General features: G+C 35.2%; 1 protein-coding gene across 1 annotated transcript; it reads left to right on the top strand.

Annotated features, from left to right (window-relative positions):
• The first annotated feature begins 2,389 nt into the window (after positions 1 to 2,389).
• On the top strand, positions 2,390 to 8,711 carry LOC110910560 (U3 small nucleolar ribonucleoprotein protein IMP4). The gene is made up of 9 exons (XM_022155188.1): positions 2,390 to 2,641; positions 2,718 to 2,801; positions 6,101 to 6,210; positions 6,294 to 6,344; positions 7,105 to 7,248; positions 7,323 to 7,412; positions 7,496 to 7,602; positions 8,266 to 8,350; positions 8,444 to 8,711. The coding sequence occupies exons 1-9, from the start codon at positions 2,530 to 2,532 to the stop codon at positions 8,540 to 8,542; spliced, it is 882 nt and encodes a 293-aa protein (XP_022010880.1). The 5' UTR covers positions 2,390 to 2,529; the 3' UTR covers positions 8,543 to 8,711.
• Positions 8,712 to 12,525: the final 3,814 nt, after the last annotated feature.

Below are 12,525 nucleotides of genomic sequence, written 5' to 3'. Positions count from 1 at the left end.
CTTGAGGATCAAGTTGAGGAGCTAAGGTACCGCGAGGTTTCTGAGTTGCTCAAGAGTGGGGAGGTGCATATACCAGGCATCATTAACCCATCACAACTTGCTCAATTCTTGAAACTCAAACCCAAGAATTAATGAAGTCATGTAATGGGTCTAATTAAGTTCAAGTTGTTCAAATAAAATTTGAAATGTTATTAACATGGTTATGAGAGTGAAATGTCATTGGTTTCTTTTAGTCCAATCAAATGGTTATATCAAATGGTTATAATATTGACTATGGAGTTAGTCTCTTTTAATCCGAACAAATGGTTATAATGTCGATAAAGGCTTTAGTTTCTTTTAACATCATCAAACAATGTCATTATGTAATATATTAATTAATAATCATGCCATTAAAGTATAGTATTTCATCGAAAATTAAGTGTTCAAAACATGGATCTGCATTAAGAAATCATGCAACAAAAAAAGTGTTGTAAGGCAGGGTTACGTTGCTATTTTTGTTTGATGATAAAGTATAAATGTTTATAAACCATTGAAACAAATCCAATTGTTTAAACCACGACAAGTGGACTAGTGTGGAAATGATAACTAAATATGGTCTTCTAGTAATTTTTATTTTTAATTTTGAAACTAATAGGGATGTTTAAATAGTTAAAACCTATTAGAATATATTAAAGTTAATGCTTAAGTCCATCAATATTAAAATGGGGAATTGACCTGTAATAATCCCACCTAGACCTTATTGGTCATTAATAATCCCACCTCAGAATATTCCCCCCACCAGTCCCACCTTTCACCTATTTTTCCTACAATGGTCCCCCGTTAAAAAAACTTAACGGAGTTAAGTTTTTTTTCCAAATTACAAACAAATTTTTCAGGGCTTTTGATCAGTACGATGATACGAGTCCATTGATGTAAAACTTACATCGAAATGGTGCTCCAAGTGACTTGATTTTGGTTAATCGGAAATTTAAACACCCGAATTGAAGCGTCGTTTTCATCGTTTGGAGCACCGTTTCGAGGCAAGTTTTACATCAATGGACTCGTATCGTCGTTCTAATCAAAAGCCCTAAAAAATCTGTTTGTAATTTGAGAAAAAGCTTAACTCCGTTAAGTTTTTTTAACGGGGGACCATTGTAGGAAAAATAGGTGAAAGGTGGGACCGGTGGGGGGAATATTCTGAGGTGGGATTATTAATGGCCAATAAGGTCTAGGTAGGATTATTACAGGCCAATTTCCCTATTAAAATTCCACTGCAAAATTGAAGAAGTGCTTATTTCTATGGATTTTTTAATTGTATATTATATCATACCATATTGTATTACAATGTATTGTATCGTATTACAACGCATTGTATCGTATTACAACGTATTGTATCGTATTACAACGTATCATATCATATAGTTCATATCTTGCCATGCCATGTCATATTAGAACGTATCATAATATATAGTATCGTATATCATATATAACATCCTATTGTATCGTATCATATGTTATTCCATATTGTATTGTATTACATTATATTTTTTACATAACACTTCACACCACAATCATACCATACCATAGTATTAGCTTAGATTTGGTTTAATAAATCATAAGCCAAAAAGCATTCAAACAAAAGACGTTAGTGATAACATATAATATAATATTATAATATTCTAACCGACACGACTTTTAAACGAACAGGTATGACCCAAGTTGATTTTTGTAAGATTATATAATGAGCCACTTGGGCTGTGGCCCAGTGGTAAGCAGTCAAAGACTACTTTCGGGAGATTCAGGTTCGAACCTGGTTAGGGGTATTATTTAAGGGGGAAATAATTTGTTGTTAAAAAAAAAGTAATTAACTACAATGTATGTCATGTGTTAATACCCTATTGGTTCCTATAGTTTTTAGTTTCATTTTAGTTTGTATATACTCCTACTTTTATAACAAAATGGATATTGAATTTAAATAACCACAACTTTTACCAATTGACATACAACACTCTCAACTTTCAACTTATTGGTCGATAACACTCCCAGACTAACCTAACACTAACCCAATTTACTGACATCGGCTGCCACGTCACCAACCAGTGTCATGCCAGCTTCCACTTCATCAAAAAACAAAGCCGGATGCCACGCCATCAAAAAAGTCAAGTCAGTTGCCATATCACAAAAAATTTCACGTCACCACACAAGTGCCATATCTAAAAAAAACTAGCTGGGTTAGAGCGCAATTAGTTTGAGGGTGCTATCGGCTAATAAGTTGAAAGTTGAGAGTGGTGTTGTACAAATCAAAGATTGGAAGTGTTATCGATCAATTGATGAAGGTTGAGTTTATTTAAATCTAATATTCTTAAAAAAAAAAATGTGAGGGGCTAAATCGTACTAGTCATAATAGTTATGTGTCAGTTTTTCTATTTCAAATTCCATAAACCCTAACCGAACCCAGTCCCTAAATTCATCGTCTCCTCCACACCAACACATAAACCCTAATTCACCACATATTTGCTCTCAACGACCTGCAATCGTTTAACAGAAAGTATGTTGCGAAGGAACGTGAGGCTGAGAAGAGAGTATCTGTACAGGAAAAGTTTGGAAGGCAAAGAACGGTTGCTCTACGAGAAGAAACGCAAAATCAAACAAGCTCTTGAAGGTTTATTCTCTTCTTTTTCATCGATTCTTCATGTTTTGGTTTATTGATGATTTGATTTGATGTGGTGTATGTACAGAGGGGAAACCGATTCCGACTGAGCTTCGGAATGAAGATGCTGCTCTGCGTCAAGAGATTGACCTTGAAGATGAACGAACTGCAGGTACGTTTCGTTCTGTATGTTTTATGAAAATTGAGATGATATATATGTATATACTTGTGTTAGGTTTGTAGCATAAGATAGATATGCTTGCTAAGTTTGAAGCTAGAAGTCATTTTTCTGATTGCTTTGATAACTGTTTTATAGAAGTAGTTTGTGTGCTCTGTGGATCATGATTCATGTGTCACATTATCTGAGAAACTAGTATGTGATTATATATACCATATTTGTTAGTGGCTAGTATGTTACGTAACGAATAGCGATAAATAGCGTCTGCTTATACTAGAAATTTTTTTAAATTTTTTATATGTATATTATATCAAAATACCCTGGTATATACACTATTTTACATGTATATTTAACAAAAACCTAAAATCCAGCTATTATATAGCTATATTTAATTGCTATTTATATTAAAAAAGGTCGCTACCATCGCTATATATCACTACAGAGGCTATAGCAAGACTAGACCTGTACGCTATGCTGTTCGCTATAGCGAGCGTAGCGATTGCTGTTGACGACTATGATATTTACATAAGGGAAAGTGAATATGGGGGCTCTAAGGCATATAAGTTTAGATGTGAAACCCCCAAAACTACGTAGTTTTGATTAAAACCAATTGAAACTTAATATTCATTTCTGTTTTCTCTCATTGATGCATCAATTTCATTCCTTCATCCCTCCCACGTTCTCCCAAGTCCTGCAGTTTAGCAACCGATCTAGTTTATGATTTTAAGAAACTTACTGTCTTTCTATGTCCTAAATTGAAAAAAAACGAAGTTAAATGGTGTAAAAACTGCCTCACGCGGGGTTTCGGAGCTGCATTCGTGTCCGCAGGATGCGCGGGCACGCACGAGTTCAACCCAATTTCCAGCTCAGAAACCCATTTTTTTGCACCCCCCTTGCGCGCGCGGGTAGGACTTGTGGTAAAACATGTCATAAAGCTACAATGGAGTAGTAAATGCTTTACCTTATAAACACCCACTCACTTTGTTCCCACACCAATGTGGGACAAAGTATTTACCACCTTTTGAGACTTCATTCCCACACCTAGACTTTCTACCACCTCTTGTATATATATAAATATATATATTTATGCATGATATTAGACTTCTAGTGTATATATAGGCTCTAGATATGAATATAAATATAAATATATATATTTATGCATGATATTAGAAATTACCGATATCTCACTGATATCTCACCGCGATAAACGATATCTCATATATCGGTCCTTGACCGATAACCGATATTTTTCCGCATTAACTGCATAGCCTGTATTATGCCTCTCAAGTTTGTACTCAACTCATAACATAAACAAAAACATACGAATCATTCTTATAGCCTATCACTCAAATGACTAGCCTATCACTCAAATGACTAGACGTCTAGACCTACTACCCAAAGAACTACCCACTACTGAAATTAAGCACAAACAATATTACTAAAGAAAGACTAAATGGAAAGGAACTACTGCTGCACTAAATGTCCCCCGATCTCCATCATGTACATATCCATGTTGTGTGTACATGGCCTGGTAAGGAGAATGCATTAGAAATACTTATTGCACCAAATGCACAAATCTAGATGCCTATGTATGAGCCATGAGGTGGGAAATTGCTGCTGGTGTTTTAAATTGTTAATTCATGATTGACAAAGAATTTAGTGTACTGACCCGTTTCATCATATTTCCACTTTAGCTATGGACACTATATGTGCTGTGTGCAACTGATTAGTTGAGTGGGTCTTTTCTTAATTAGTAGAGATGGTTATAAGAAAAAAATGAAATAAATTTGAGAAAAACAAGGCCCTTTAGTTAAGGTATTAAATCCATTTAACTGAAGTGGCTTACTAAATACAGGAACAGTATGATATCATGAGTCAAACGAAAATTTGCAAAGGCATCCTCCAAAAGTTGTTCATAGATTCTTCTCTTTTGTGCCAAAAAACAAAAATACATTATAAACGATTCAACACTAAAAAAAAGGCTGTTAATCATGTTCAAAATTCTTGTAGACTGAAGCCTGAAGAAGAGAAACAGTTTATGTAAAAAAAATTGTAATCTTTCTCATTCAGTATATCATGGTGTGGTAGACCCGTTTCAGTTTAAGTTGCCATATTTGAACATGCAAGTATGTAACAGAAATTGTACATCAGAATTAACATGGAGAGCGCATCAAAGAACTAAAAAACTATACGAGACTGATCATATTTTGATCCGTATGACGCGTTTCACTTTAATTTTCTATATACCCTTTTCATTCTAATTCTGTATAATTTTACCAATTTCATTTTAATCCTCTATATTTTGACATGTTTCATTTCCATTCTCTATATATTTACCCGTTTGACCTATTTCATTTTATTTCCTATATTTGACCCGTATAATATTTATTCACTTTTTTGGACACCTTTCATGTTAAGTCATTATATCCTGACCTGCTTTTTTTTTTAATTCACTATGTTTGGCCTGTCTATTTTTCATTCACTTTGTTTGATCTGTTTAATTTTAGTCCTATATGGTTTGACTTTGACATGCTTGATCATAGTTTTGTCGGGTTGACCTCAACTAAGTAATTGCAAGCAATTACAATAAGATCGAGCTAATGCCTCCATGATGGATCAATCAGTTGAATTGCAGGCAGTTTTAATAAGAACAATTAAACAGATTCAAGCTAATAAATCCATAATCGACAAATCAGATGGGGAAATCAAAAGTAGTGAGTTTGAACTGAAATACGACGGATGTTTTGGCGATGGGATCAATCAATCAATATGCATATGTGAGAGCATGAATAAAACTGAAAAACCAGGTTCGACTTGGGATAGAAAGGGCAGAAGGCACAAGGATGCCGGGTCGATTTATGTTTTGGGAGGAGCGAAGAATTTTGGACGATATTCATGGAGATAGATGTTAGTTTTCCAATAGATTATTTTTTAGTTTGATTTTAACAAAACTACGTAGTTTTGAGGGTTTTGCCTCTAACCGTACATGCCTAACAACTCCATATTCACTTTCCCATATACATATATACATACACGCAAACGTGTTAGCCAGGTTTGTAGCATAAGATATATATATACTTCCTATGTTTGAAGCTAGAAGTCATATTTCTGATTGTTTTGATAATTGTTAGATTTTCTAAAAGTAATTTGTGTGTTCTGTGGATAGCGATTAATGTGTTACGTCCTTGAAGAATTTAGTTTTATGGATAATATATGGTTCGGTTATTTTTGGGATTATTTTGAGTTGTTTTGGTCTTGAAAGTAACAGTGTTATATATTTCTCTTAAATTTAGTTCCAAGGTCAACCATAGACGATGAATATGCAAATGCGACTGAAAGGGATCCAAAAATTCTGCTAACAACATCTCATGACCCAAGTGCTCCTCTTAAACAGTTTGTAAAGGTTTGTGTTTTGTTTTCATTTAGTTTTTTCTACTTGTATTGTATGGAAAAACAATTGTTTAATTTAATATCTTTTACTTGCAGGAATTGAAGTTTGTCTTCCCTAATTCCCAACGAATGAACCGTGGTGGTCAGGTTAGTCTATTGCATTAAGACAAATAGTTAATGCGCGTTGATTTACGCTAGATCGCTGACATTTTTTCTATATTCTTGGGCGATGTTAAAAATGGTTAATCTTTCAAAGCTGTTTTGTTTACATAACCTTATATCAGAATCATTTCTTTTAAAAATAAGGGATATTGGCCTCTAATAATCCCTACTAGACGCCATTGGCCATTGGCAGTCCCACCTTTTTTTATTTCCCCCGACAGTCCCAACTTTCAACTATTTTTCCTCCACCGGTCCTCAGTTAAAACAAATTAACGGAGTTAAGTTTTTTCCGAATTACAAACTGACGTTTTAGGGCTTTTGATCCGAACGAGGATACGAGTCGAATGATGTGAAACTTACCTTGCAATTGTGCTCCAAACGACGAAAACGGTGCTTCAATTCGGGTGTTTAAACTTCCAATTAACAAAAATCAAGTCGTTTGGAGAACTGTTTCAAGGTAAGTTTTACATCAATAGACTCGTATCCTCGTTCTGATCAAAAGCCCGAAGACGTCAGTTTGTAATTTGGAAAAAAACTTAACTCCGTTAAGTTTTTTTAACTGAGGATCGGTGGAGGAAAAATAGTTGAAAGGTGGGACTGGCAGGGGGAATAAAAAAAGATGGGACTGTTAATGACCAATAACGTATAGTAGGATTATTAGAGGCCAGTATCCCTAAAATAAAAATAAAGTTTTGCTTCTTCAGTTTGACTTTGACGTTATGATTTGCAATGATGGTTTATGCAGGTTATTTCTGAAATAGTTGAGACTTGCCGATCACATGACTTCACAGATCTTATCTTAGTTCATGAACACCGTGGTGTACCCGATAATATAATTATAAGCCACTTACCTTATGGTCCAACTGCTTACTTTCAGATCCTCAATGTGGTCAGTGATTCGTGTCTCTTATCAGCTACTTATGCAATGTTGTTTTTAGTAACTAAACACAAATTCTAACGTAGGTTACAAGACATGACAATAAGGACAAGAAGGAAATGGGAACTGTTTCAGAGGCTTATCCGCATCTGATTTTAAACAATTTCTCTACCAAGGTAGAAACTTTCTTGTCATATTGATTATTTAGTAAACTGAATTGTCGTCTTTCGTTGATCTTGATGGTGACAAATGTTGTTAGATGGGTGAAAGAACTGCTACCATCTTGAAGCATCTTTTTCCAGTGCCTAAACCCGATTCAAAACGCATCATCACTTTTGCCAATCAGTCAGATTACATTTCTTTCAGGTATGTTCTTTCTGCACAGGTTTTTTTAAGTCGACTTTATTGACACTTGTAATTCCTAAGGTTCTTTTGTTTAGAGGACCTGCATTTTGTATTGTCGAATATGACGTTGGACATGATTTTTGTGTCCTGGGTTCTCTAATAGGTCAAATGGGTTAACCTAACAAAAACGGTAACAGGTTGAAAGTCATGAAGTGCACTTACATGAATACAACTTTGTAAATTGTTCTATACAGAAAAAAATGGTTTTTATTTTGATAATTGATAAGCTAGTTTTGTAATCATATCGAACACATTAGTCATCTATACTGTAGCATAGTTGTCAATAGTTGTCGCTATAGCGAATAGTGTAGCGTATAGGTCGAAGTTCACTACAGGAGTACATGGTATGTAGCCATAAATAGCAGGATTTCCGTTTTTTAAAGATAAATAGCGATTAAATATAGCTATAAAATAGCTGGATTTTAGGTTTTTGTTAAATATACAAGTAAAATAGCGTATATACCATGGTATTTTGATATAATATACATATAATTTTTTTCTAGTGTATGGCTATGTAGCATATTGGTACCTTATCGATATTCGCCGTTAACAACTATGAATTATAGTTGGGTATTCTCTTCGATAGTTGATGGTTTATTTGTTTGTGTACGTATGTATGTTCAGGCATCACGTCTACAGACAAAGTGGCGGTCCTAAGTCAATTGATTTAAAGGAGGTTGGTCCTAGGTTTGAGTTACGACTGTATCAGGTAACAATCATCGTATATTTCAAAACCCACTTGAAGAAATTTTATCTATTGTTGATTGATCTACATGACGAAAATGTGGTTCGTTTGTTGCAGGTTAAGCTTGGAACGGTTGATCAACTAGAAGCACAAAATGAATGGGTATTACCATCATTTATGAACACATCCAAGAAGCAAAAGATATTAGGTGAATGACAAATCTACCCTTGGGACTTTGGATTGCCCCAGGTCATGTTTTTCGCGGCTAGAAAATTTTGGATTAAAGAATTTCTTATTGTATGTTGGCCTATTTGTGTTTCGTTTAATCTTAAAATATTTATATTATATGAATAACCTTTTTGTTAAAAGTTGGCAATTTTGTATCGACCTATTGGCTGGTTAGGCAAGTTGGATAACAATCGTTTATGGTCATCACTCTAAACCATCGATGGTTATAAGAAAGCGAAAACACATTTATAACAGTATTCAAAACCTCAAGTAATTGTATTCGAAAGATTCTTCATTGTTGATTAAATATATGTTTTGAGCATAAAACCATAATAAAACCTAGATTGCACTGATTAGCGCTAGGTTTTAAATTTGGCCAGGTTTAAAAAACGCAGACCGTTGCAATCAATGGTCTATTTGGTTTTAACTGATTGTCAACCGTATAAGGTGTCGCATAAGATTGTATCACGCACCAAGTCATCAACTCGCATCAACTGTATAACATGCTCATCATAGCATTGCAACACGTTAACTGCAACGATTGATCTTATGACCGCATCATGTATATAATGCGTTAAGCGCATTTTAATACCAAGGGTATAGCAACACGGGATGTATGAGTTAGGGTTACATTGTAATTGTATTAAAACTTGGATTTACGATAAGACACATTTGCAATTGAGTATTAAAAACTTGGTTAATCAGCTACTATTAGAGCAATATCTATCTATCTAGTTTGTATTAGTTGGTAAGTTTCTATTAGTGGCCAGTGAGTAGTTAGAATACAGTTACTCTCATATATTAGTATAGAGTAGATTAGAATATTATATGTTTCTTTTGAATTCAATTAGACACATTAAAAGTGTTAATTAAATTAAAAAAAAGTGTGTTAAATTACTCATATTTATAATTTTCGTACTTATTAAAACGTGTGAACATTGTGATATCTATCATTTTAAGTTCACGTGTTTTGTACTATCTCACCGACTCCTTTTATTGGACCCTAAACGGCAATCTTGATTTCTCACACTTTCGTTGTCTTAAATCCAAGCCAAAAAAACTCCTCTCTGTAGATTGGTACTTTTATATAACTTTATACCATTGAATACTCCGCCCTCCTCATCTTTATATCCACGATTTCAAATTATCTAAACAAGCTAGCTTCCTTCAGATATCGTATTTCGATCATTTCTTTGTGTGAGATTTTCTCAATGAAAGATTTTCATCGTTAGGTAGTATGATTTGAAATATAAGCTCAACGTTGTATCCTCTACACCTTCGATTCTTTTAAGTATCTTCATAGATATTTATCTAGTGTTGTTAGATTACGCTACCGTATTAGTCATGTTGTTAGAGAAAAATGATCGATTTTTTTTTGTTATGCATCCATCCATTCAAGTATTTGTCATTTTGAGCTTAATATTGATGCTTAGCTCAATATTAGTGCTTCAAATATTTAATAATAAAATTAGAAAGATTTCTAAAAGTTAAAATTATATACGAAAAATTATATTGTCAGGATTTTCATGATTGTTGAATTTAAAGACTTTTGATATTTATTTTAAATTATATAATATAAGCATACTGATATTTTATATCTAACTATATTAGAACCCCGTGTATTACACGGGTTTAATAAATATAATTTTATATACTAAATAAAAACAATATATTTTTAAAAAATCTCATCTATTACATGTATTGAGTAAATATAATTTTATATATTAAATAATAAAAAAATATATCTTTAAGAACCCCGTGTATTATGCGGGTTGAATAAAAGTACTTTTATATACCAAACAATAAAAAAGTTATATTTAAAAAAAAACCCTGTGTATTCACGGGTGAAAGAAATTTAATTTTATATACTAAATAATAAAAAAGTTATACTTAAAAAAACTTCGTGTGTTGTACGGGTCTAATAAATTTCATTTTATATAGCAAATAATAAAAAAATGTTATATCATTAAAAACCCTGTGTATACACAGGTTTATCTATTGTTAAAATAAATCTTTCTAAGTCAAAATGAATTTTTTTATTATTTTTTAAATTAGGTTAATACTATTTTCGTACCATTCATAAAACCTTATAATCACAGTAGCATCATATATAAGCACATCACATAACATACACATCACAGTTTCTATACCAAGTAGCATGTGTTCGTACATATAAGCATAGTTTCTGTACCAAGTCAAAGTCGCAGTTTCATACCAAGTCAAGTTCATGTCACAAATGCACCTAAAACTAAAGCTGAGATCGAACCGAAACCAAAACCGAAACAACAAAAACTTAATTAAAAACTGCGGAGTGAGTTGTACTAACCGATTGCGTGGTGATCTTGGGACCGATTCCGCAGCGAGGGAGATAGAGAGAGATTTTTTATACTCGCAGATTAGTATACTTGCAGGTAGGGTTTGATGAGAGTTTTGGATAGTTATAAAGAAGACAACATGCTCTCACATAATTTATAAACTTATTGGTAGTTGGGGCGGTTTGAGGATTAGGGCCTTGATGAAACAATGGTTAACCGGGCAGGGTTAACACACTGGTCTCGTCAAGAAGGGTTAATCCCTTCCTCTCGAGGATCGCTGGCTGGATCACCGGTGGTTGATCTCCTGCACAAGGAAACAAGCCGTGACTCGTAACAAGGAGGATGGGGTGGGGGGTGCTCCTTGTTACCACTCTCCGGCGTGAGAATCAGTAGTTTGCTTGGGAAGCAAAGTAAGATAGTAGTAGTAGTGAGAGAGTTGTGAAGAGATACCTCAAACCTGGTTTGGGGTTGGTATTTATAGTCGAGGAGTGAAGGAGGATGATGATGGATGGACTGACGACGTGCTGCACCTTTGCAGGTGTGTCAGGCTTGTCGGTTGTGGAGGTTACGCCACGTCAGTCCATTGCTTACGTAGCTCTGACAGGTAACTGCCATTGGTGCCACTTGCACTGTGGTGTCAGTCCCACTTGTTTGAGTGCATAGGATGCGGTGCAAGCCGCATCGCTACGTGCGGTAACATCTGAAGTTACCGCGTCTCCTACTTGTGATCAAGGAATACGCGAGATGCGGTGCTAGCCGCATCGTCGTCCGCGGAGACTATTCGCCTGCATCCCTTGTCGTGACGAAAATGCCCATATGGTGCGGTGTCAGCCGCACCGTTACGTTCATCTTCTTTTATGCCTAAGGTAAGGCTTTCTTGTATTGATAGAAGTGTTCACTGGATGCGGTGCGATGCCGCATCGCTGTGAATACTTCCGTTTTCGTACACCAGATGTGATGCTCTGTCGCATCACTCTACCGTTCTCATATTCCATGTAAGTCCTCCTTCGTTACTAGATAGATTGGATTCAACCCTTGTGCCGACGCGTTCTCGCATGGGCACAAGTAGGTTGTTAGCTAGTGGGGGTTTTGATAAGGGTAATGGTCACTCGCGGTCGATGCTGACGCGAGATCTGGGACCATACCCCTTCAAGTCCCCCCAGTCTAGTGTTGCTGCCACATACAAGTTGTATGTGGGAGGAGTACTGGACTATGGTGTTTGGAAGGTAGTTTGGAGTCTGGAGAAGATCCTAGACCATGTGTGGTCTTTTCTGTATGTAAATCAAGCTGGAGGTCTGGAAGGGTTATCTGACGCCTCTTCCGTATCGGTGAAGGAATCTCGTCTGATGCGAAATTCTCAGCCGATTTATGTCACCAGGTGGCTTGCCACCTGTTGTTGTGCCGAGGGTCTCTTGGAGACTTTGTTAGTAATGCTGCACAAACTTCGAACCAACCTCTGAGATGGTGGTTTGAAGGTATGCAGAGGTTTCCCACCCTTTAAAGGTGGTCTTTTCTTCAAACCAATTGTTGAATTGGTGCATGAAGAAGAAAAGAAACTTTTGGACCAATCTTTGAGACTGGGATCATAAGTAGTTGATGCTTGTAAGTGCTTTGCTCAAGCTCTATATTCAGCATCTAGTCATGAGATGACGATCC

This window comes from Helianthus annuus, chromosome 15 (genome assembly GCF_002127325.2).
Source record: "Helianthus annuus cultivar XRQ/B chromosome 15, HanXRQr2.0-SUNRISE, whole genome shotgun sequence".
NCBI classification, from domain to species: Eukaryota; Viridiplantae; Streptophyta; class Magnoliopsida; order Asterales; family Asteraceae; genus Helianthus; species Helianthus annuus.
This window is presented reverse-complemented; position numbering and strand designations above follow the sequence as displayed.